Raw genomic sequence first — 26634 nt, 5'->3', positions numbered from 1 at the left:
GGCCAGGGCAGAGGTCCGTGTCCAAATGGACACAGGGAACTGTGACTCGGCTCAGGTGCCCCCATAGCAAGCGGCTTGCTGTGGGGACACTAAACGGGGGGCAGGAGCACAGAAGAGGGACCTGGGAAGAGAAGGATCCAGGCTGCTCTGTGCAAATCCACTGAAAGAGAGCAGGTAAGTATAACATGTTTGTTATTTTTATAGGAACAATCGCTTGTTTTTACTCTGTGTGAACTGAGGGACATGGGCCCTTTAGCAGATACAGCAGTCTCTGGTGACAGCAGTTTATTTAATACTTATCCACAGAGGATAGTTAAAATGTAACTATCCTCTGTGGCTTAAATTTAGCATTTTGGTTGGAACTCAAAGTGTGGCTCAGCATATTTGGCAGATGAGCAGCAGAGAACTGCTGCTTTAGTGAACACTTTTTCTATTTTTACCTGCTAGTTGCTTTATATTAGAATTGCTTCCATATGTTTTCATATCCACAGACTCTACTCCAAGCCATCCTTCGCAAGCAACACCAACTCAAAAGAAAACTCCCACATCTTCCACAAGGCAGAAGGACAAAGTTAATAAAAGAAATGAGCGTGGAGAAACTTCTTTACATATGGCAGCTATACGCGGAGACCTTAGTCAAGTGAAAGAGCTCATTCGTCTTGGTGCAAATGTAAATGTTAAAGATTTTGCAGGTAATAAAAAAATGTTAATAAGCAATGTTTTAGACACCTTTGTTGCAACAGTAAACCCTCTTGCTGCAGCCAGGCAGCACGCTCAGACATGAGACAAGGGGGTGAAGTTGGGCAGCAGGTGCTACTGCCTCCAGGAGCAATGGTTTTATATGGGGTGTCATATGGCAAGTATCCTCCAAAGTTAAAGGCTTACTGGAGTAATGACCACATTTTCACTACTCCTGTCAGGTGCAGGACGTGGGGAGCCAATACTATAGAGGGGGAGAAAGCCAGTAGGAGGCACGAGTTCTGTTCGCTCTCCCCCTTCCAGCACCAGCTTCCTGCCGGTGCAGCGTTCCTTTATGCATGTAAACACAGTCAATGACTTTGGTAATACAGGCGTACTGTCAGATTAGGACTGAGCAGGGTTTGCTCCCCTCCCCCCACCTGCATTGTTCTGCTGCCATCTTACATGTCTGGCCACATTAATGAGCTGAAGTGAGGACAGTGGTGACTCACCAACACAAGCCTGCGCCCAGTATTAACACTGCAGAAATTGTTTATGTTCAACTCCTTTTTTTTTTTTTTCCCTAACTAACATATCAATTATTTAATACCTAATGCATAGCTGATTGTTCCGATATAAACACCCTTTACTTATCCCTAATCTGTGCAAATGCATGCATACTTTGCCCTTTGTTTGGCCTCTATCTGGTGTGATGCTATTCACAGTTGGTGTAAGGAGATTGGCAGAGGCAATGATCACACAATAGGAATATCACTGTGCACTTCGGGTCTGCCAATCAGGTTTGACATGGACCCAGGAGCCTGTGCAGTGACGCTGAGACAAGCAGGAGGCAGTTGCATAGGACATTTTGGGCTTGCACAATAGAAGATGGGAATAGCCATTTGGCATCTTCACCCTGGGCACTGGATGACCTTGTCCCTGTACTGAGCACACTGTGGCATTATTCCACAACATATTCTCGTACTTTTATATACAGGCGGTTCCCGGTTACCAACAAGATGGGGTCTGTGGGTTTCTTAAGTTGAATCTGTAAGTCTGAACCGGTATGTTTTTTTAAGAGTAGCTCCAGCCAAAAAAAATATTTTTAATTTTTTTCAATAGCATAGGGAAGGGTTAACGTTTCTGAAACATTTGTTTTGCTGTTTGTACCCCTGTCCAGAAGATTTCACCTCACTTTCTGTCCCTATGACAATTGGATTTTGAACATTTTGGCTTGTTGTGGAAAAGAGGATTGGTGATAAAGCGTTAGTGGAGGTACCTTTTTGCCATAATAACTCTTACAGGAGTGAATTTCCCTTCCTGGGGTAGATTTCCTCTCGCGTCCTGTCATCTCCCTCCGCTCGTAAGTAGGAGTCGTTTGTAACTCGGGGACCGCCTGTAGTCTGAAACCAGGGTTTTAAATTCTGTCTCTGAAGGATGGACTCTAGGCAGATATAGAGGACACATTAATGCAGATCGGTAATCATTATTACATCATTAAATTAGTTTTTAAAATGCAAGCATTGTATGTATCTGAATTTGACCTGGTATCAGTCTCTAGCAGTCCCTGTATAACAGAGATGATGTGTGAGCAGAAGCAGCACAAGGAGTCAGTTCATGTACTGATGAGAAGCATGCAGAAATTTTTTTTTTCTTTTCTAAAAAGTATTTATACTGATGATATCCTTATGTCCTTAATTAGAATTTTTTAATTTTGATAACTATTAGTATAAATGTATCATTACACTGCAAAACTGTACAATATTTAGCTCCCACATTGAAGACAAATATGCTTTCTTGGGAGTAAAAGCTTTGTTAGTCACAGTCCAATGATTTGTTTGAAACCGATTATCATAATAGATTTGTGTCCCTGAAACTATACAACTTAGCCATTGTATGCATTAACTTGCTTTGCAGGATGGACACCGCTGCATGAAGCTTGCAATATGGGGTGTTATGAAGTTGCTAAAGTTTTGATTGCAGCAGGAGCTGATGTGAATACCCAGGGACTGGACGATGACACTCCTCTTCATGATGCAGCCAGCAGTGGCCACAGAGATGTAAGTATTTCCTGTTTTTAATCTGAGATTTATTTTTTATTTTTTGTGGAGTTTTCCTTTTATTCATTCAATGCCTTCATTACTTGACTTAGCATTATTAAAGTGGAGGTTCACACAAAAATTGAACCTTCGCTTTTCTAAGACCGGTATTTGCACCCACTTCTGGGCATAGACTCCCACGGTTCCCAGAGACCACAGGGACCATTCGGATTGTGCTGATCAGCTTTTAATTAGATACATTTTTTAGCCCAAAAGGAATTGCTGTACTTGCTTATGAAGTATTATCTAGAGTTTGGCTTCAATTTGGCTAGTATGTCAAAGACTATACACTAAGCTCTTCTGAACATTGTCCTTTCTTTCAAGTGTTTGGGAGTTAATGCATTTCATTGGTTAGGACACTAATTTATTCTGGCCTTTCAAATGAATGAATGCTCAAGCAATAATCACGCCTAGCGTTTTAGACTTGTTTACACATGTTTAGGCATGTCAGGTGTTTTTTCTCCCCAACGGCTCCTGTGCTGAACAGCCTGTAAACTCCTGTGTATGTATGGACAAATAGGCTAACATAGAGGGGCCTTTAGGGGCAGGAAAAAAAAATTGTCAAATGCCCAGTAAAACTGTTTAAGAGCTGCACTGTGCATGAGGCCTAAAACTCCCTTCCCACAGACTGACAATGCTGCTTTTCAAAGGTGCCCCTGTGCTCCTTCATCCAAAGTGAAGTTAGCCTTTTACAAGAGGTATGATGTTGGTCAGATTACCAGGTGAAAGCAGAGGGCAGAAAAAAAAAGAAAAGGTATGCAGTCACCATATCTAATAATTTGTAAGCTGCAATATATTACATTTTTGTTTTGGGGTTTAATACAGCTCTAACAATATTGGCATTCATGGAAGCATTTTTTCCTTTTTTTGATACACCATTGACAAAAGACCAGACCTTTTTAAAAATGTTCTCACACAAATGGAGCTTTCTTTTAGTGGTATTTGATCCCCACTGGGTTTTTTATTTTTTGCTATATAAAAAAACTAAAATAATGAAAAACCTGTGTGTGTGTGTGTGTGTATGTATGTATGTATGTATATGTGTGTGTGTATATGTATATATATATATATATATATATATATATATATATATATATATATATATATATATATATATATATATATATGTGTATGTGTGTGTGTGTGTGTGTGTGTATATATATATATATATATATATATATATATATAATTTTTTTTTTTTCTTTTTTAAACTAGTAAAAATCATTCACAATCCAATCACTTAAAACGAGATTACTAAAACGGCGCTTAAGAACTGATATTAGTCCAATATTGATAATGTGTAGTCTTCCATACAATGTGCAAATGAAATATGATATATAGCAGAGTGATAAACAGTTCAAACGTGGAGTTGGTTATACACGTAGACTTCAGGATAAAAATTAAAGTGCACCTGTCACCCGAAATGACAGTCCACCAACGTGTTGCACACTCCCCATAGGGGGCAAACTCACCAGATTTTTCTGGGTAAATAGGCACGCAATCAAATACAATAGCCTCGTCCTATTTCCTCATCAGAAGTTTCCGGCTGTGCAAGGGTTAAGGATTCCTCTTATACAGTACGCTCTCAGTGCAATTCAAGTTTTTAAGAGATATGTCTCATTTCATCATCAACACTTCCAGGAATGCAGGGGTTAACATAAAGAGCAAACAAAATCCACATAGTGTAATTCCTTTTATTATATCAAAAACCCCTTTGCGTAAATAAACCCCTTAGTAAAAGCTGCGTACATCACATAGATAAAAAAAACAGCATCAATACAATCATGCAGGGCGCTCTCGCTATACTCTGCCTTTCCAACATGTATCACGCTTGTACCGCAGGAAGTTGCCAGCACTGCCTTTTACAGCGTTGGAGGGCTGTGGAGCACAGAGCGTCAGTGTTAGTGTTATGTAAGCCACACCCTTTTTAAAATATTTATAAATAATCCATTTAGAGCTGCAGGATTCTGGCTAAAATGAGATTGGAGTTTTTGGGGTTTTTTTGCTTAGAAGATAGATCATGGTTCTCGTGGCGTAGCGTCATCTTTCACATTAAACAAAGAAAATTGGGCTAACTTTACTGTTTTTTTTTTTTTTTTTTTTTTTAATTTTATTAATTGAAGTGTATTTTTCCCTCAAAAAAATTGTGTTTGAAAGACCACTGTGCAAATACAGTGTGACATAAAATATTGCAACAATTGCCATTTTATTCCCTAGGGTTTCTGCTAAATCTATATAACTGGGGGTTCCAAGTAATTTTCTAGCAAAAAATACTGATTTTAACTTTGTAAGAAATGAATGTCAGAAAAATGTTTGGACTTTAAGTGGTTAAACTTCCTGCATTTACAAACAGAAGTTTATCCCTCTGATCTAATGAAGAGTTACAATGTTTCTAGTTATCTGCTAGCACAGACAATGTTAAAAACTTGGCAGACTGGCAAGATTTTTTCTCCTGACAGCTGAGTGAGCAGAGAAGTCTCTACACTTGAAACAACTCAGGAAACTCTGCAATAGAGATTGTGAGGGGGGGTGGGGGGGGGGGGGTGAATCGAGATCACAATTTTTTAATGATTAATTGTGCAGCTCTAAAATGTATTTATAGATATAGATCATTATTTATCAGAGTATAACACAACCTTAACCTTAACCTGAAAATTGTGGGTGTGTGTTACACACCAATCCCTGCTGTCTCTGAGGGAAGAGGAGTGAGTGCCGCAGCAAACAAGGTGGGATGAGTTAAGCGCACTCTGGGTAGTGTGAAACAATTAAAACATATGTTAAAATCAAGTCCGTAATGGAATGTCCATATGTACAGGATAAAAAGCTAATGTTCTAAGAAGGCTGCTGGCTTGCAGATAGAAGTGCATCTGAAAAGTGAACCGGACAAAAAAAGCAGCACCTTCTAAGTGTAGTAAAACGTTCTTTAATGAGTTCAGTATAAAAAGAAGGTGAATACACTCACAAACAAAAGCTGGAGTCAGGCATGTAAACTAGATTTCATCCGCTCTTGTCTGGGAGGAGTGTGCACTGGCCGGTGTATACAATAGAACAGTCTGTATGGTGACTGCAGGAAAGGAGTCCAAACAGTGCAGGTCTCTACTGAAGGAAAACTGCAGACACCTGAACATGGCGCTGGAATGACATCACTTCCGGATCCGGGTCAGCGGGAGGGTGCACGCGTTCGAAGCATGTGTGCTTCTTCCTCAGGCTTAACCCTTTTTTGGGCGCTGGGGGAGTTGATTCCGACTTGCTAGCGGCCGAATAGTGCTGGTAAAACAGCACTAAAAAAAGCACAGTTTTACCACCGACGCTGCCCCCCCCCCCCCCCCCCCAGTGTGAAGGGGCCTTAAGGTTTTTTTTTTTTTTTTTTTTTTTTTCTTACTAGTAATGGCGGCGATCTGCAATTTTTATTGGGACGTTGATATTATGACGGACACATTTTAGAGACCATTAACAATTATACAGTGATCAGTGTTAAAAAAAAAAAATGCACTGATTACTGTGTAAATATCACTGGCAGGGAAAGGGTTAACACTAGGGGGCGATCAAGAGGTTAACTGTTCTAGGGCTGCAACTAACAATTATTTTCATAATCGATTCATTGGCCGATTGTTTTGATTAATCGGTTGATAACCTTAAGAAAAAGTGTGGTGTAAAATTTAGTTAATATGTAAAGTTTTAAAAAAAGGCAATTTATTCTTAAATATCTATATATGCAGTGGTAAATATAACTAAACAACTATATGGTTAGGGAGCAAAATATCTAATCCACTCTGAGAATAACACAGAAGAGATATACTGTATATACTATTAGAAGAGCTATACTGTATATACTATTAGAGGAGATATATTATATACTGTATATACTATTAAAGGGTGAATCTGGTAAATATCAGACTCGGAGATCAAATTTTTTTTATTTAAAAAACAAATGTCCTCCTTCAAAAAAAAATTTATTTTAAGAATGTTCGTTCGATTTTCTAATCGTTAGTGGGGTCAAATCAACGTTCATTTTCAACCGCAATGACGGGAACATTTAGAAATAGAAAACTTTGTGGTCAAAGGAATTTCCACAGTGTATGTGGCTTTCGTTCAGAAGTTACATTAATTTTAAAAGCGGAATGTTAAAAAAAAAAAGTGAAAATTTCAAACAACATTCTTTCATTCAGTGAATGTACAAAGATTTTTCGTCTGAAAATTGATCCGTGAGGCCAGCATAAGGCTCGGTACACACCTATGCAGTTTGCTTTTGATCTGCAGTGCTTTTTGCTGTGCGTTTTTTTTATTTTTGCGCACGTGATTTTACTGCGATTTGCGGTTTTGCATTTTGTTTTTGTCGATTTTGTTGGGCAGATTTACCACTTTCAGACCGGACCAATTTGCTGGTCAAAGACCAGACCACTTTTTGCGATTCGGCACTGCGTCGCTTTAACTGACAATTGCGCGGTCGTGCGACGTGGCTCCCAAACAAAATTAACGTCCTTTTTTTTCCCATAAATAGAGCTTTCTTTTGGTGGTATTTGATCACCCCTGCGGTTTTTATTTTTTGCGCTATAAACAAAAATAGAGCGATAATTTTGAAAAAAACACATTATTTTTTACTTTTTGTAATAATAAATATCCCCCAAAAATATATAAAAAAACATTTTTTTCCCTCAGTTTAGGCCGATACGTATTCTTCTACATATTTTTGGTAAAAAAAAATCGCAATAAGCGATTATTGATTGGTTTGCGCAAAAGTTATAGCGTTTACAAAATAGGGATAGTTTTATAGCATTTTTATTATTTTTTTTTAACTAGTAATGGCGGCGATCTGCGATTTTTATTGTGACTGCGACATTGTCGGGGACCCATCGGACATTTTTGACACATTTTTGGGACCATTGTCATTTATACAGTAATCACTGCTATATAAATGCAGTGATTCCTGTGTAAATGACACTGGCAGTGAAAGGGTTAACCAGTGGGTGGCAGTGTAGGGGTTAAGTGTTCCTAGGGGTGTGTTACTAACTGTGGGGGGGTTGGGCTTTCATTTAGTGTACACTGATCTCTGCTCCAATCACATGGAGCAGAGATCAGCGTCACTAGTTGCTAGGCAGAATGGAAAAATGTTGTTTATACAGCATTTCCTCCATTCGGCCGCTCCGTGAGACGATCGCGGGTATGCCCGCGGCGATCGAGTCCGCGGGTCCCGCGACCGGACTCACGGGGGTCCCGACCAGCGCGGGAGCGCGCCGCCGGCAGCGCGCTCCCGATGGCAGGGCGGCATCGAATATTGGACGTACATGTACGCCAATATGCCTGCCCGTGCCATTCTGTCGATGTACATCGTCGTGCGCTGGTCGGGAAGTGGTTAATATAGCAGAGATTTTCTACTTTTTATATATTGATGTGTGCATGTAGGAAATTTCCCTCCCGTTAAGTGATAAGGGTGTAATAAAATATTGCGGGGTGGTGTGCGCAAGTGCAATGTGCTTGACAAAGTACAGGAAATGAGGGCAAGCTGAATAGCCAAAGATGGCTTAAAAAAATGATTCTTTACTGCAAATCTTTGGAAACCACTTTGACAAGTGAGTTAGTTCAATAATCACCCAGTTGCTGTATGTCTACAAGAAACCTCATCTCATATTTCCAGCCTTCTATTATAGTATGCATGGAGTAAATGTCTACAAAGGGAAGCCTTTGACAACCCTGCAGTGTTAATCCCTCACATAGACAGTATGAACCTAGGAAAAGGTCTTAAACACCAGCGCAACAGTCCTTGTAAATGGATTGTTAATAAAGTTCATACGTAATTTTAAATGCTGGGGTTACAGAAAGCTAGTGCTGTCATACATATGTGCATTGAGGTATGCCAGAGGCTGTTTTTGGAAATGTGGAACGACTATACAGCACTGCGGCTGGCATACTTATACGGCCATCTTTGATAAACTGTGAGACAAATAATTGGAGCTTGTATATAGCTCTACAGAATGCTACATTTGATTATTTGTATATGTGCAAATATCTTCCATGTTTTTATAAAGTCCATTTGGTGCCATATTGTCATCCCTCATGTTTAAAGTACCCTTTACACTCAAGTATTATAAGACCGTACCTAAATAACAATACACTTATTGTTGGGTCACACTGATGTGATTTCTGATGCAACTTGAGTCGCACAGAAAACACATTATTTTCAGTGATGCCCGTTCACATCAATCCGACTCTGTGCCATGCGATTTTGGAAAAGATTCCTGTGCTATTGTTTTGAGTGCATAGAATATGCTAACCCCATCCAAAGTTGCACTACATAATCTGACTCAAAAATTGCATCAAAAGCACATTGCACTAGTACGAACTGATCCTTAAATGACACACAATGCTATGGACTAGCTTGAAAATAAATTTGCACTTTTCTAGTGTTTTGAATAATATATTCTATGAACTGATCAAAAACTTCAGATTGCTTCTATTTAGTTATTTAGGCAGGGTCCTCATATTAATTATTCTTTTTTTTTTTTTTTATCATTGTAGATTGTAAAATTACTTCTCCGGCATGGCGGCAATGCTTTCCAGGCCAATAAACATGGAGCACGTCCCATTGATGTGGCTGACTCTGAAGAACTAGAGCAATTACTAAAACAAGAAATTCCCCTTTCTGATGATGAGGAAAGTTATACAGGTATGCTGTAATTAACCCTGTTTATATTTACTTGAATTTTCTTATTTTTTTCTCCCCATAATAGTATCTATTAACATTTTCATTACATTGGTACAGAGGAAGAACAAGCAAACATAGGTCAGCAAAAGTATTGGTAGAGAGAGAATATAAAGCATTTACAGGAGGTGTGTACAATCTTTGGGAATTGTTATCCTGGCATGACGTCTCCCATGCGCCCAGCTGCTGGGGACATTGGTGAATCTTTGAGGCGCTACTGTTCAAGGGTCCAGAGGGGCTTTCAGGGAGTTTAACCTGGGATAAACTTTTTCCTATTTTATTTTAAAATAATTAATTATTTTAGTATGGAGATTGTTGTGCCTAGATAAAGAGCACATATGAAAGTTTTGCATTCACATACAGGGACTGTTTTGGAAACCTTTTTTCCTGCAACGCAGTTAACAAATGAAATGATCATAAAGCCCCACCCCAGACTGCTGTTAAATGTGCCATCCCATCACCTTTCCCACACTGAAGGTTTTAAATGCCCATATGGCTAGGGGGTGAAGGAATAAAATAAAACATTTATCTATTCCCTCGCTTCCTTTCCTCCATGCAACCAGACCCCTAAAACTGCTTAAAGCCATAGTAAACCAGATTATAAAGAAAAAAAGTTGGCACCGGCAGTTTGTCATAATGTGCTAGTATGCATCGCATACTAGCACATGACATACTTACCTGAAAACGAATCCCTCAAGCTGCGCACTGTGAACACTGAAGGAGCTTCCATCTTCACCCGGTCTTCCTTCCGGGTTTGCGGGTTTAACTGATATGAATGGCCGAGCTTTCAATGATGTCACTCCCGCACATTCATGCGGGAGTCACTGTTTAGGGCACGGCTTTAAAGGAATGGCACGGGTAGGCCATTCCTTCAAAGTGCATGCGCCAGTGATGTCACCAGCTGCATCTAAAGTAAATATCTGCTTAACTGCGCACATTTAGGAGATATTTTCTGTACCTATAGATGAGCCTTACTATAGGGTTACTTCTAGGTAAACAATATACATGGGCGTTTACTCCCACATTAATTGTGCTGCCCGCCTCATTGCACCTCTCTCCGATATTCTCACCTTTAATGCTGGGCCAGTAGTCCTGCATTGTACATGATGATACTGAAGGTCCTCCCATAACCTAAGAGTTTATGTAGCCGAAGCCTCTGTTAGCTCATCAGCCGATGTGGTTGATTCCCCCTTAGTTTTGCCAGTGTTATTGTTTCATGGAGTGAGACATGTTCCTAAAGGGGCTGCACCCAGAATGATGAACGGGAGGCGTTTGAAAGGTGCCTTTTTTTTTTACATGGGGCCTCCCTTTTAAGCTCTTTTTTTGTTTTCTGGGTGAAACAGAAAATTTTCTCTGGTATTTTTTCATATATTATGTTGTGTACTGTTAATGTGCTTTGTAAACCTAAAATAGGCAATCTTGGCATGTGATGCTCAACCAGGATTCTGCTACAATTTCTGTGACTCCCAACTCTTTTCTTCCTCATGATTGTGGTAAACTGCCAGTAGTAAGGCTAGCAAGATATGAGCCCAAGGATTGATGGGCGTGGAGAAAAAAAAAATCATTAATGAATGTAAAACACGCTAAAGTCATTAAAGATTTTAAAATGAATGTTTCTGCCAGTAATGAAAACCCTTTGGCTTTTACTTTATCAAACAGTCCCTTTTAATATCTTTACAAACTATTTTAGCTATATACAGTGGTTTGTGAACCCCTTGATATTAACCGGTTTTCTGCAGTATTTTGCCATAAAATAAGATTTGATCCTCATCTAATGGCTGGTACACACTATAATTTTTCTTTTCGTTCATCCCAACGGGCTAAACAATAAACAAACAAAAAACTTGCAGTTGGTTCACTGTACTAACACAAGCGATGTAATGTAGTGATATCCCCCGCTGATCTCTTGTGTTCTGACAGGGGGACTTACTCACTCCCCCTCCCCCCAAGGTCATGAAACTGGCTTCTCTCAGACAGGAAGCTGTACTCGCAAACTGAAAGTCAGCTGGTTCCTGCTGAACTAGCAGCTTTCAGCCCATGTGTACCCAGCTTTAAGTGGTTGTAAACTCTTATGTATACGCAGTGAAGTGACTGTCCTCAGGTGATACCCAGAGAGCAAACCAATCCTCTTGCATCGGTTTTACCTGTCTATCTACAGTCTTCTCTACATCTGTTCAAAATGCTGAACTATAAAGCTTTCCTGAGCTTTCAGGAAATAGGGGGCAGAGAGCTGAAGATACTCTGCAGAGCGCAGTGAGAAATGCTGACAGATGATTGGAGGGAAGGGCCCCCCCCCCCCCCCCCCCTTTTGGCATAACACACAGAAACAGACCTGAGGTTGTCATTCAGCTGAAGGTCCCTCCCCTGTCACCATTTTTCTCTTGGTGTCAGAAAAACTTGTCAGAAGTGATTAATGCAGATAGCAGAAGGAGGAAGCAGCAGACAAAATGACAGACAGTGCTCTGTGATAGAGACAAGTACACACTCTAGAGCAGGGATATGAAATTAGCGGACCTCCAGCTCTTGCAAAACTACAAGTCCCATCATGCCTCTGGGTGTCATGCTTGTGGCTCTCAGTCTTGCTATGCCTCATGGGAATTGGAGGTCCTCTAATTGCATATCCCTGCTCTAGATGAATTTGCTTTGTTCATATTCAGGGTATAACATGATATGCACCAGCCACCGGGGATCTTCTCTCGGTGTCTGCTGCCACAGTTAAAAAAAAAAAAAGACCCGGCCGCGTCGCTCATTCACAGTCCTCTGTGAATTGAAAACTACAAGGTCCGGCAGCCATTACGGCTGTCGACTTGCCGTTTTCAGTGAATTACCACAATGCTGTGAGCTCTGTTGTAGTTCGAATCTTTCTGTCAGAATGTATCGGCATTCTCGTATGAGGTACGAGCAGGTCGCAAACCTGGACAGATTTGCATCAGCAATCTGCTGATCGCTGGTGCAATGCTTTATAGGTTCCCAAAACAAACAAAAAAATGCACATTTTTTTTTTTACCTGCAAAAGGTGAACGTATCCATTAAAGTGATTATAAAGGTGTTATTTAAAAAAAAAAAAAAAAAAAAAAAAAAAAGTTCCCTTCTCTGTGCAAGAGTTTTGCACAAATCGACCCGATCCTCCTTTTCTGGGGCTCCCTGGTGGCGCTCCTGGCCCTTCCTCTTTGGCGAGTGGCCCCACGGAGAGCCGCATTCCATTTGGGCACTTGTGCACACAAGGGAGGGCATGTGAGGTGCCAGAGCTCAATCACAGACAGACTACATGTTTCTCTTCATCAGGTCACGTCATTTAGTCCGTCTGTGATTGAGCTCCGGCACCTCTTCCCTCCTCCATTGCCTTGTTGAACAGTGACCGGCTAGAGACCGGTCGGTGGTTGCAGCTGCTGGTTCGTGCACAGACTTGGCAGCCCAGCTCCTCTGCCTGCTCCTGCCATTTTCAACCAACTGGCCCGTTTAGCTCTACATTGCCTGACTGAGATTCAGAATTGGAGCGTGCTCTCCCTGAGCCCCATATCTCCTTCCAGGAACTTCAGAATTCGACACAGCCAATTTCCAACTGGCTCTGCCTGGTGAGTTGGGAGCTGAGCATTTACACACTGAGCTCACCGTCCCTCTCCCTCAGCCCTAGGGCTTGAGACCGCCATCCATCTCTTCTGACTTAACAGAGAAACCACAGAAGCCGTGAGTCGGTGCTCACAGGGCACATTCTTTTCCCTTGTTTTTATCATTTGAGTTTTTGATGCATTGTTTCCTTGTACATGATTCCTTCATAGTTTGTTACTTTTAACTCATTTTAAACTAATTTTTCATTATTCTACTGGAACGTTCCTTATGTTGATATCTTTTTACATAATCTGTCTTGCTACTGTATATAAAATAAAGCTTGGCAAAAGGTAAATTATCTTAAAGTGTTACTAAACCCAGGACCTTGCATTCACTATATCTGGTATCCCACTGTACACAGAACATGGCAATGCTATTATTTTAGTACATCTAAACTTTTAAATACCTTTTCTCATCAGCAGTATATAGCAGTCTTGTGACTTCTATCAGTGTCTGGCTTGACACTGGTTAAAGCTTGTAGGAGAAGTTTTCATTAGCTTCTGGCTGTCCTATGAGGCTGCATGACCCTTGACACTCTGTCTGGACAGTGCTAATTTGCCCTGTACTGATCAAAAAAAAACCTCTCTAGCAATACACACACACAACTGAGCATATCCAGAGTGCCTCCAAGGCTCTGTACGAACAGCGGATGGATTGGGACTGTGGAAGGTGGGGATCAGAGAAGACAGCCTTTATACACAATGCAGAGGATTAAACCCTTAGGTTCCACAGTGAGTATAACCAGCATGCTTTATTTCATATACAGACTGATTTTACTGTTGTGGGTTTAATAACACTTTAAATTAAGCATGTTCTTGTTCAATAACCTTGTTTTATGGATGGTTTATAATTTTAAATGTTTGTCGGACATCCATATTTGCCGATTGCTTTAAATCCTTTGTCCTACTTATTTTACTAGTAAGATTTGTCTAAAAACAACAAACGCACTCCAGTGTCTATTGGGATGAAATGCCTACAATGTACCTGGTTTTCTGCCTCCATGTCATCTTTGCCCAGCCTGTAAATGGCACGAATGAACCTCTGGGTCTTAGTTTTTGTTCATTGCCAAAAAGTTGGGATTTGATTTTTTTGTTTTTCCATGCAACGACATTTAGCAATTGTTGATGTATGCTCCTAATCATTCATGCGATTCAGTTAGTTTTAATTTAATTGTATTTTATTTTACAGACTCTGAGGAGCCCCAGTTTACCAATCTCTCCAGTGTAGATGAAAACTTGGATTCAGAGGGCGAAAAGGAGCCTATGATTGATGAAACCAAGCATGCTACTGCCAAGGGGACACCTTGCACTTCAGGACTTGATGAGTATGAATTTAAAGATGATGAAGAGGATGATGACGATGATGATGGAGAGATAGGTAAAATGATGGAGGACAAACGTGTGATCAGGAATGAGATCAACAAAGAGTGTTCTGAAGAGAGTGAAAACTTTTTTGTAAAGAAAGACAAAATAGATTTTCCAAAACTGTACAAAAACAGAAAATCAAAACCATCTCGCTTATTATTCACAAGCTCTGACAGCTCAGATGATGATTTGCTTCCTGAAAAAGTGAGCCTTGCTTCTGAAAGCCTAAATTCTGACATCCGACACAGAAAAGAGTACAGTGTTCTACATGAGCAAAAGGAGAAGGGCAAAGTTAAGAAAAAAGTGAAGAATCAAAGTAAAAACAAAGAGAACAAAGAATTAAAACAGGAAAAAGATCAGAAAGAAAATGTTAAAGTAGTGAACATAGTGATGAACTCTGCTTTGGATTCTATAGAAAAATCTAGAGGTGAGGAGGTGTTTAGGAAATCTCTGTGTACAAAAGATGAGGGGTCTTTACACTTGTTTCAGATTACCCCTGGCAAATCTCCCAAGCACACATTCACTTTTGTCGATAAGCAATCGACACCACTAAAACAAGACAACACTAAAATGTGCGTTTCACCACCTGGTGGATCCGAATCATCATTGCAAGCAGAGCTCTTCCACTTCGAACAGAGCCCCGACTCAGAATATGCACTGGAAAGTTCAAGCACCGCTATTTCCAAAAACAAGGAAAAAAGTAAACACGTAAAAGACTTTTTTAATGAATATGGGGACAGGGCTACAGCTAAAAGCAAAGAAGATGACAAAAGCCCTTCCTTTGAAACAGCGGAGTTTGTTGTAAAGAAAGACAAAGAAGGCAAAGTACTAAAAAAGCACAAAGTAAAGCATAAGGATAGAGAAAAAGACAAAAATAAAAAAGAGCTAGATGTGGAAAAGGATAAAGGCAAACACAGAGATAATAAAAACACACCAAGAAATATAGAGTTTGACAGGGAATTCTGGAAGGAGAACTTTTTTAAAAGTGATGAAAACGATGATGAATTTTTGAGCATGGAATCCAAAAACCCATCTCCAGATAAAAAAGGCAAGTTGGAAAAACCACAAGCAAAAGAAGATAAAACAAAAGAGAACTATGACCACAAAGAAAACACTAAAGATCTTGAGGAGACCATGAAAAAAGAAAGGGATACTAATATTTTTCCAGAAAAAGGTGATATTTTTTTAGGAAATGTACTTGTTAAGGACGAGTCAACAAACCTTGCCAGGGAAACTGATACTGAAATACTTGCTAAGGAGAGCAGGGAGAAGTCTGAGAAGAGATTAGCACTTAAAGAAAAGGACATTGATAAGTTGGATAAAAAATGCACAGACAAAGAGAAGAAATCAAAAGATCACAAAGCAGAAAAAGAGAAGATTGACATACACGACCACATAGAAAAATGCAAAACACATTTACAGTCTGTACAGAAAGAAAATGATAAAATAAGAACCGTTTCAACCAGCAAAGAAAAGTCCAAAGACAAATCTGAGAAGAAACTTGAAAGGATTGAAAAGGATAAGCATCTTGGTGAGCAGAAAGTTTCTTCTGATAAGAAAACTAAACAAATGGAAAAAGATCTGGAATCGAGCAAATCTGACAAAGGAAAACGTAAAGAGCGGGATTATCGAAAGAAGGAGAAATCTAAAGAGGGAGATTGTTTCTCGGGAACAAGTGTAAAGCACAGCCAGGAGGAACGGAAACCAAGTAGCACAGAAAACAAGGTATTGCATGAACGACTATCATTAGTAAGGGAAAAGTCAAAAGAAGAGCAACAAAAAATGTCTGAATATAAAGAAAAAGACCGCAAAGACAAGGAAAAGGATATAGATAGATATAAAGAACGGGACAAGCATAAAGACAAAACTCAAACAAATATATTGAAAATAAAACCTAAAGAGACTGAACCAGAAAAAAATAAACCTAAATTACAACTACTCAAAGATACCAGACCAAAAGAGAAAAGATTAGTGAATGATGACCTAATGCAAACTAGTTTTGAGAGAATGCTTAGTTTGAAAGACCTTGAAATTGAACAGTGGCATAAAAAGCATAAAGAGAAGATCAAACAAAAAGAAAAAGAAAGGCTGAGACATCGAAACAGTACTGAATTAAGTAAACTAAAGGAAAAAGAAAAGCAGAGACATTCGCTTACACCATCTAAAAACAAAGAGTTAATGAGATCAAAAAGTTCAGAGCTGTCAGATTCTGGCCCCAAAGATAAAATGCTAAAGGATGCTACAAGCTGCAGATCACAGTCGGTCGATGGAAAAAATGTGGCACATCCCGGAAAAACACTTTTAATATTGGAAAACAATAGCCTAGCTAGGTCTCCTCGGTCTGAGAGTGAAAAAACTGGTCTAAGTTCTCGATCTATATCAATGATATCAGTTGCCAGTTCTGAAGACTCTTGTCATGCTACTGTGACCACACCAAGGCCTACTATTGAATATGATTCAGACTTTGCACTTGAAGGTTCAGATTCTCAGATGTCTTTCTCTCAGTCCCCTTTTCTATCAACTGCTAAATCACCAGCTGTTCATGACAGAGAGTTGGACAGCCTTTCTGAGCTACCTGATCGTGTTAAGCAACCTCTGTCAAACAGACTTCTCCCAGGTTATCTCAGGTCAGTGTCCGTAGAGGATACTAAATTGGCAACCAGTGAATGCAGGCCGGTTGTAGAAGTTAGAAGATGCAGCATGCCAGCTGCTTTTGTTGATCAAATTAGGCCCTCCCCTTCAATTTTAGAAAGCACTTTACAAGAAACTACATCAGCTGCTTCATCAGTGCCTAGCAGCTGTATGTCTCCAAAAATAGAAGAAAAAGATTTCCAAGGTAGCTTTTCTAATCTACATCCAAGTAGTAAAAAATCCTTACCCTTTAGTAAGCATACTGGAGATTCAAATATGTTAGTCCAAGAAACTCAAACCATTCCAGAGGAGTCACCTTTTATAAATAGCTCTGACCGAGCCAGTTGTCATGTAGGAATATCTTCACCTTTGGATTCTGAACTTGAAAAATCAGTTTGTTCAGAACAAGAGTCTGCCGCCTTTGCGGAGGCTGATGGCAACATGCCTCAGGATTTGCTTTCATGTAGACAGGAAAACACCAAAACAAGCCCACATGAACCATGTGTACTTTCCTCACCTATATCATGTCCTACTGTTACAGCTCCACCACCTTCAGATCCACATAGTTCACCAAAAACTTCTGTGTTTTGTAGTTTGACACCTAGCACTGGAATAGAAGAGCAAACTTGTGCAAGTGCCAACTCTAGTAACATCAAAGGAAATGAGGTAAAAGAAGATGAACCCAAGCTTCCTGAAACTGAGAAAACTGAGGTATCCACTGCAACACCTCAAGAAAATGTTCACCCTGTTGACGGGTTAAAAATTGTCCTTTCAGACTGTGTTATGGAAAGAATGGACAACACAGCAGATATTCAGGATCCTAATCTTTTAAAGAAAATCACACCAAGCTCAAGTCCAACAAAGGAGAATATTCTGGTAGACAAACAAGAGGAGGAACAGTCTACATCTAAAGACTGCAAATCTGGTGTAGAAAATCTTACAGCATCACAGAGTGATAGAAAAGATGATGGTGACTTGGAAAAGACGAGTGGAACAGCAGAAACACTTAAAGAAAATACACATCAGCAAGTCAACCATTCTGGTAATACAAAGGACGCTTCTTTGCAAAAATACGACTTGTGTTCATCCGAGAATCAAACTTCTTCAGTACAGGAAGAGATGCAGAAATGTAGCCAGACCATTAAGATGGAAGTAGAGGAAAATACTGAAGTAAAAACCGAGCCGCAAGAAATTCCTCAAAGAATTACAAGAAATCGTGCTAACATGTTGGCCAATCAAAATAAGCAAGCGCAAGCAAGCTTCTCCCACACTTCAGAAAAAGAAGCTGTTGAAAACACTATATCCCTGAGAGGGAGGATACGACTAACTGAAGAGGATGATGTACAAGTTCATCATCCACGTAAAAGAAAGCTGCCTCGTGTGCCTCAACCTGGTTTAGCTAACCCTTCTTCAATACAGCAAGCAAAAGAAAAAACACAACAGTCCTTGGCTGCAGTTGTGGATTCTTTGAAACTGGAGGATATCCAACCATATCAGTCTGAGAGGGCAAATCCTTATTTTGAATATCTTCACATTAGACGAAAAGTAGAAGAGAGGCGAAAGATGCTGTGTAGTGTTATCCCTCAAGCACCGCAGTACTATGATGAGTATGTGACTTTCAATGGCTCATATCTTCTAGATGGGAATCCCTTCAGCAAGCTTTGCATCCCCACAGTAAGTCCGCTACTAAATCAGCAGCAATCTTTTTAAATGTTTGAGTTTGGTTACAAAAAAAAAAAGTTTAAGCGGAACTCCAGTCAGCAGTAATCTGTTTTTATATTTTTCCCTAAACTTGCTGCCCTGCTTATTTTTCCCTTTATTTTATCTAAATATGAACAATACAAAGACCATAAACCAGGGGTTATGTATTGCATCTTTTTGCAGTCCAGATTATGCTGGACAGCATAAAGCATTAACCTATGTTACCCTTCTGTACTCCTTAGTGCTCTTTTATAAGTAAATATAGCACAGATTATCACCTAATACGATAAAGAACATAGAATATAATTTGTGCTCACTGAGAAATAACAGTCACATTGAGAGCAACACAACTGCTTAAAATACACTGCTTGTTTCAAAAGAGCTCCTAAGTACCACGATTCACTGAATGTCTCTTCAGATGACCTTTTCTCTTCCAGAGTCTGTACAAGTCTGGATCACACTGTACAGACACTAGTTTGACCAACATTACAACTGCTGCAGAAGATTTCCTGAGTCCCTTGGTTTAGTGTGCACAGGGAAGTGTCAGGCTTTGCCGCTAACTGTAATCACATTAAACTGGCTCTGGGAAAGTTGTGCTTACCACATGAGTAACAACTGTGATTGGCAGCCTCTGTAGCCCAGGGGGCATATCTAAGACTGTATCTGTGACTTGGAAGGCTGGGCATTCTCAGACAAGAAGTGTGCCTACTGCAGTGCCCTTGAATGTATAATTAGAAGCATGAGGGCAATAAAATTAAAGTGCAGAATACTTTTCAACTAAGAAACGGTAGCAAAAGCACATTGGAGATATAAGTAGAGGTCAGCTTTTTTAGTATGTTAGCCATCTATCACAGCTAACTGAACTGAATAATTCTCAATTTAACCACTTTTTTACCAGACCCTTTTTTTTTAGGTTGCACATGTTAAAATTTCACATTTTAGTGAATTTTTAAATTGGTTAAACCCTCTGAACATTATACTTTTTTTGAAAGCAGAAAATGAATGGGTAGTTGCAATCTTCTATGTCATATGATATTAGTGCACACGTTTATGCACTAATGCTTATTTTAGGGTACACAATAAACACCAATTCCAAAAAAGTTTGGATGCTGTGTAAAATCTACATGAAAACAGAATGCAAAGAATTTCAAATCTCAAAAAAAAAAAAAAAAAGTCATTTTGAAATTGATGGCAGCAACAAGTCTGAAAGGTTGGGCAGGGCAACAAAAGGCTGATAAAGTGGTACTGACAAGGAAGAGTTGGAAGAACATTTTGCAGCTAATAAGGTTAATTGGCAACAGGTCAGTAACGCTGGACTGGGCAGAGGTTTACCAACCCGTGAAAAACTGCTTCTAAAAATTGTCAAACAATTTCAGAATAATGTTCCTCAACATAAAATTGAAAAGACTTTAAATATATCACCAGCTATAGTACATAATGTCAAGATTCTTGGAATCTAGAGAAATCTTTGTGCTCAAGGGAAAAGGCCAAACCTCAATACTGGATGCCCATGATCTTTGGAATCTCAGACTGCACTGCCTTAAAAACGCACATGATTCTGTGAAGGATATCACTGTGTGGGCTCAAGAATAGCTAAAAAAAAAAAAAATATATATCAGTCTGTGAGCACAGTTCACCATGCCATCCAAAAATGAAAGATGAAGCTCTATAATGCAAAGACGACGCCATATCTGAACATGAACCAGAAAGGTTGCCACCTTCTCTGGGCCAAAGCATGTTAAAAATGGTCTGATGTAGAGTGGAGAACTGGTCTGTGGTCAGGCAAATCGAAGACATGAGCATCGTGTCCTCCAGACTGAAGGGGAGATTGACCATCTGGCTTGTTATCAGCACTCATTTGAAAAGCCGGCATGGTATGGGGGTGCATTAGTGCATATGGAAGGGGCAGCTTGCACATCTGGAAAGGCACCATCATTCAGAGGCGTAACTAGAATCTTCAAGGCCCCGGTGCAAGAAACCATGAATGGTCCCCACCAGGGGTGTTGATAGGTCTACAAAAGATCTTGGGCTAGAGTCCATAGCGGCAAATTAAGAAAGTCATACTCTTGGGCCAGCATACACATGTATATAGTATACTGTACGTGTGTGTGTGTATGTATGTTATATATATCTCACAAAAGTGAGTACACCTCTCACATTTGTGTACATATTTTATTATATCTCTTCATGTGACAACACTGAATAAAGGACACTTTGCTACAATGTAAAATAGTGAGTGTACAGCTTGTATAAGAGTGTAAATTTGCTGTCCCCTCAAAATAACTCGGCTGTTAATGTCTAAACTGCTGGCAACAAAAGTGAGTACACCCCTAAGTGAAAATGTCCAAATTGGGCCCAATTGGCCATTTTCCCTCACCGGTGTCATGTGACTCGTTAGTGTTACAAGGTCTCAGGTGTGAATGGGGAGTCGGTGTGTTAAATTTGGTCTTATCGCTCGCTCTCCTACTGTTGTGTAAAGTGTACAAGCAGACTCTTTCTGAAGAGTGAAGCCGATACATGCTTGGGGTCAGAGGCCCCTCCCCTCTGCACTGCATACATTCGGAGCAGGAATTACAAGCCTCAGGGAGATCCCGCGGCTCGGGGGCATCATAGAGCTGCCAATCGACACCTTCCAACCCCCCCCCACATGTTAAAAGGACAGCCAGGGGCAGAACATCAGGGCCCAGACGCAAGTGCATCTGCAGCGACCCCTATAGTTCTGCCATCATTGCTAAAAGATATATCCTGGTTTTTGAGCAGCATATGCTCCTATCCAGATGATGTCTTCTTTAGGGAAGACCTTGCATATTTCAGCAGGACAATGCTAAACTGCATCTAAGAAAACAGCATGGCTTTGTAGTAGAAGAGTCGGGGGGTGCTTAACTGGCCTGCCTGAAATCCAGACACCAATCAACAATATTTTGTGCATCTTGAAATGAAAAAAATATGACAGACAATCTAGGACTGTTGAGCAGTTAGAATCCTATATCAGGCAGGTATGGGACAATATTCTCTCCCAAAACGCCAGCAACTGGTATCAGTTCCCAGACATTTACAGAGTGCTGTTAAAAGAAATGGGGATGCTACACCGTGGTAAACATGGCCTTGTCCCAACTTTTTTGAGTCGTGTCGCTGCCATCAATTTAAAAAAAGTTTTTTTTTTTCTTAAAATGGTACATGTTCTGAGTTTAAACATTTGATATGTTTTCTGTTGTGAATAAATAATGGGTTTGAGATTTGCAAATCATTGCATTGTTTTTATGTAGATTTTTCAGTGTCCCACCTCTTACGGAATTGGGGTTGTATAATCGCACTTTTTGTATAATAAGGTTGTGACAAATGCATTCCAAACATGTCTAACCGTAAAAAAAAAAAATTGCATGTGCCTGTGAAATGACGACAAACTTTGCTACCCATAATAGTCAACTCTTTAACCACTTCCAGACTGCCCGCCATCATTTTACGTCGCTTCTTTGAAGAGGAATACCATTGTTATGGTTGCAGGGTGGAAGGCACGTCAAAACGTCACTTCCACCCAATGCTCTTAAAGGGAATTTTTTTCTTTTAAATTACATAAAATTATATTTTTTTGCATTTTAGTGTAAATATGAGATCTGAGGTCTTTTTGACCCCAGATCTCATATTTAAGAGGTCCTGTCATGCTATTTTCCTATTGCAAGGGATGTTTACATTCCTTGTATGAGGAATAAGTGACCCAATTTTTTATTTTTTTTAAGAACAGTGTAAAGATTAAAAGGTAAAATAAATGAGAAAAAATTTAAGCGAATCTGTTTTTTCTGCTTTGTTTCTGCCAGGTAAGACATGGTCACCTTGTATCTCCTACTGTTACTGCAAAAGACCAAGGTTCAATTTGTATTGTATCCGTTAGGATGTAAACTTTTCAAATTTGGTGCAAAAGCTCAACCACTCATAGCGCAGTCTCGGGTAGATGGCCAGATGTTACATTACACCACAAGTCGCAAATTTTTCCACCTGAAGCCTTATTGGGTACTTTGCCCTTTCACTATGAGAAGTCGTTACAGGATGGTCTACACCTGGATTGCTGTGTTCCCCTTCTAGAGATGCTTAACTTATTTTACGCATCTTACTCTGTGTGAGACCCACAGGGGAATAACCTCATCCATTGCTATGGTGGAGACCAGGATATAGGGAGCCATGCTAAAATCTCATTTGGACATTTTCTCTGCCAAGTGTGAACAATCAACCTCAGTGTGACAATGAGCCCCTTACACTGCAGCAAGACCTACCGTATATACTCGAGTATAGGCCGACCCGAATATAAGCCGAGGCCCCCAATTTACCCCCAAAAAAACTGGCAAACTTATTGACTCGTGTATAAGCCGAGGGTGAGACATGCCTGTCCATCCCTGTGTGTGTGTCCGTCCATCCCTGTGTGTCCGTCCATCCCTGTGTGTCCGTCCATCCCTGTGTGTCCGTCCATCCCTGTGTGTCCGTCCATCCATCCCTGTGTGTGTGTGTGTCCATCCATCCATCCATCCCTGTGTGTGTGTGTCTCCATCCATCCATCCATCCATCCCTGTGTGTGTGTGTCTCCATCCATCCATCCATCCATCCCTGTGTGTGTGTGTCTCCATCCATCCATCCATCCCTGTGTGTGTCTCCATGTGTGTGTGTGTGTGTGTGTGTGTGTGTGTGTGTGTGTGTGTGTGTGTCCAGCCTACCTTTGTCCCGAGCCTCCTAATAACCAGCAATTTGTTTCATGGAGTTGGGCTTTAAAGGGACTACAGATCCCTATTTGGGATGATCCTACTTTCTTTATGGTGTTATGATGCCCTATAGGGTGAGCCATAGTGCCGGTGAAGAATAATGAATCTTTATGTACACAGGGTTATGGAAGGCATTCGAGGGCACAATAAACACATGTAATCAGGGATTGTTCTGGCCAGAATTATCTGCTGATAAGAGCAAGCAGCCGCATTCTGTAGGCATATGAATTATTAATGTTCCTCTGAAACTCTCTGGCTTGTTCTGAAAAGATCATTTCTTTGTGAGCAAAGGACTGAAAAACACACAGCACACAAGGAAGGGGGGATTTACCTTGCCTCCTTGCCTCCGTCCCGTGCCGTGCCGTGTCGTGCCTTGCCTTGCCTTGCCTTGCCTTGCCCCCGTCCCGTCCCGTCCCGTGCCCTCTTCGTCGGCGGCCATTGTAAAATTCAAAAGCTGCGCCGCCGCCTTCGCCTGTGATAGGCGGAACACTGAATTTCCCAGCAGCCTGTGTTCCGCCTATCACAGACGTCGTATCATCCTCGTCCGTAGTACGAGGATGATACGATGTCCGTGATAGGCGGAACACAGGCTGCTGGGAAATTCAGTGTTCCGCCTATCACAGGCGAAGGCGGAGCCGGAGGCGCGGCTTTTGAATAGAATGGCCGCTGTCTGTCTGCTCGACACGCTGTTCGAGCGGGCAGACAGCGATGACTCGAGTATAAGCCGAGGGGGGCACTTTCAGCCTCAAAAAAGAGGCTGAAAATCTCGGCTTATACTCGAGTATATACGGTAATTTTAACAGCGGTGTCTGCATCCGGTTCTGGCCGTTTCAGGTACGCAACAAGTGGAGTACCTGACAAAGGCAGAATTCTCTGCTTCTATGTTGCAATTCTTTTGACAAGCAATGGCTTTAATGCAGCCATCTCTGTGCCAGGACTCTTCTGCTCCCATGTTTTATTGTTTTTTTTACCTGAGTCAGATCCCTATATGCCTGCCCTAGATAAGGCAGACCCAAAAGGGAATAAAGAGCTTCAAGCAACATTCTTGCTAATGTGGAAAATCTCACTGCTGTCCTCGGCAAAAGCCTTGGCATTGTGCTCTCTTGCCATGCTCTTTTTGGGTACAAAAACACCTGCAAAATCCTTAAATACATTACATGAACAAAGAGTGTGCAATCTATGATGATCGGATTACTCCAGAAAGTATTTTAACTCCTTCCAATATCTTTGCCGAACTCTGTAGTGGAAAAAGAGTTCACTAAAAGGTTTATTCCCTTAGCTGATCCTGCAATCTCAGGCTCAGCTGAAAAGTTCAGCTTTGGAACACGTTACATGTTCCATCCGTTTTCAGCATCTGCAGCATGATTCAATTTCCCTGACCCCCCCCCCCCCCCATCCCTGTGAAAGCGGGTGGGGGTTCTTCTCTCTGCACCTGCTTTCGCAATTTCAAAGTGGCATGGCCTTGCGGGGCTCCGCCCACATGGTTAAGTCATTCATTCATGCAAGAAGAAGCCAGGTCATCTCTTTCCAGCCGTCTCTGTGATCCATATCACAGGAGTGGAAAATGGGCTATCTCAGCCACCACTGCCTGGATCAGGAGTATTGGGCTCTTCCCCCAGACATATTGAACCTATGTCACACGGGGGATCTTGGATATAGACGTTCTCAAGAATCCACAAAATGCTACCTCAGTTTGTGGCCAAGACAAAGGATACTCTAGTGCTGACTTTGGATGCCCTGATAATCCCCTGGTCTCAATGCAAGCTGATCTATGCCTTCTCTCCAGTGCAAATGCTACCATGTTCTCAGCAAGATAAAGTACAAGAAGACAAGGGTGATTCTCATTGCACAGCAGGCCAGACCTGCTGTCCTAGGGTCCTTTATTGCATTCCGCTTCTCTGTTTCTGGCTTTAATGGCATGGCTTTGGAAGCCCAGGTCTTAGAAACCCCTCTGTCTGCTAAGTCTGTTATTTCTACATTGCTAAAAGCAAGAAAAGTAATTTCCAGAAAGATCTATCATTACCTGGAAGTGCTTATTTTACTGATGTGAGCACAGGCACCTCAATCCCATTCTTGCCTTCCTACGATTAGGTTTTGATCAGAACTTGGCCTTAAGCACTCTGAAAGGACAGATCTCAGCCTTGTCTATTATTTTTTCATAAGCCACTGGCTTCCCTTTTCTGTGTCAAAACCTTAATTCAGTGAGTATTCTCGCATCATGTACCTGTGTTCTTTTGGGATCTCAACATGGTTTTCTCTGCCCACACTTTGAAATCACCTGAGATATCCCCCTAGATGAGCTGTCCTTCAAAGTGGCCGCCTTGGTTGTTATCACGTCTCCGACTTGCTTTTGAGTTGGCAGCCTCTTCTTTGAAGGAGCTGTTCCTCATCCTTTTCAATGAAAAGCCCATCCTTTTCTTCCTATGGTGATTTTATGCTTCCGCCTCAAAGAAGACCTAGTCTTACCATCCTTATGCCATGCCCCAAAGCATCAAAAGGAAATCCCTCTTGCCATGATGTAATTAGATCCTTTAGAATTTTCCTCAAAGCTATAACTTTCTTCAGGAGAACAATTATACTTTTTGTCCTCTTCTCAGAACCTTCTGTTTCAAGGTCTACCATTGCTTGATGTATAAGAACAAAGCTTACGCTGTAAAGGACAAATATCCTCCTGTGCTCTCACTTGCTCATTCCACCAGATTGGTGGAAGTTTCCTGGGCTTTCCAGCACCAGACCTCTGTAGCCAAGCTCTGCAAGGCCGTCACTTGGTCCTTTTTGTTCATTCCCTTTCAAGGTTTTACCAGAGAGGCATTCAGTCCTCAGATGCAGCTTGTTTTTGCAGCCGCGCTCTGAAGTTGAATCTATTGACCCTTTTTGAAGAGCCTGTTGGCACAATTCTCCATGCCTAGTTCTTGCCCACTCCTCTCTTACATTATTTGGGAACTTTCCAGGGACCATGAATACTTGGCCAGTGTCCTGTAATGTATGATTAGGTTAAGAGGAATTTTGACCTGCATGTAATTTCCATATCTTGGAGTACAGTACAGGACACACTCCCTGCCATTTCATGGTTAACCCTACATTACTTGCTACAAAACTGATAA

At 40.8% G+C, this 26634-nt stretch overlaps 1 protein-coding gene across 4 annotated transcripts in view; it reads left to right on the top strand.

The window, feature by feature from the left end:
• ANKRD12 (ankyrin repeat domain 12) overlaps positions 1-26634 on the top strand; it is a 174135-nt gene that overhangs the window by 125893 nt on the left and 21608 nt on the right. For all 4 annotated transcript variants that reach the window (XM_077492457.1, XM_077492459.1, XM_077492456.1 and 1 more), the window contains 4 exons: positions 492-692; positions 2596-2738; positions 9294-9441; positions 14275-18755. In XM_077492457.1, coding sequence (XP_077348583.1) covers positions 492-692; positions 2596-2738; positions 9294-9441; positions 14275-18755 — 4973 coding nt within the window. The remainder of the gene's footprint in view (positions 1-491; positions 693-2595; positions 2739-9293; positions 9442-14274; positions 18756-26634) is intronic.

The sequence above is a fragment of the Lithobates pipiens genome, unplaced genomic scaffold, assembly GCF_037356315.1.
Source record: "Lithobates pipiens isolate NorthernLeopardFrog02 unplaced genomic scaffold, aLitPip1_a1.2 Scaffold_19, whole genome shotgun sequence".
In the NCBI taxonomy this organism is placed as follows: Eukaryota; Metazoa; Chordata; class Amphibia; order Anura; family Ranidae; genus Lithobates; species Lithobates pipiens.
The sequence above is the reverse complement of the archived record's forward strand: the minus strand, read 5'-3'. Positions and strand labels throughout refer to the sequence as shown.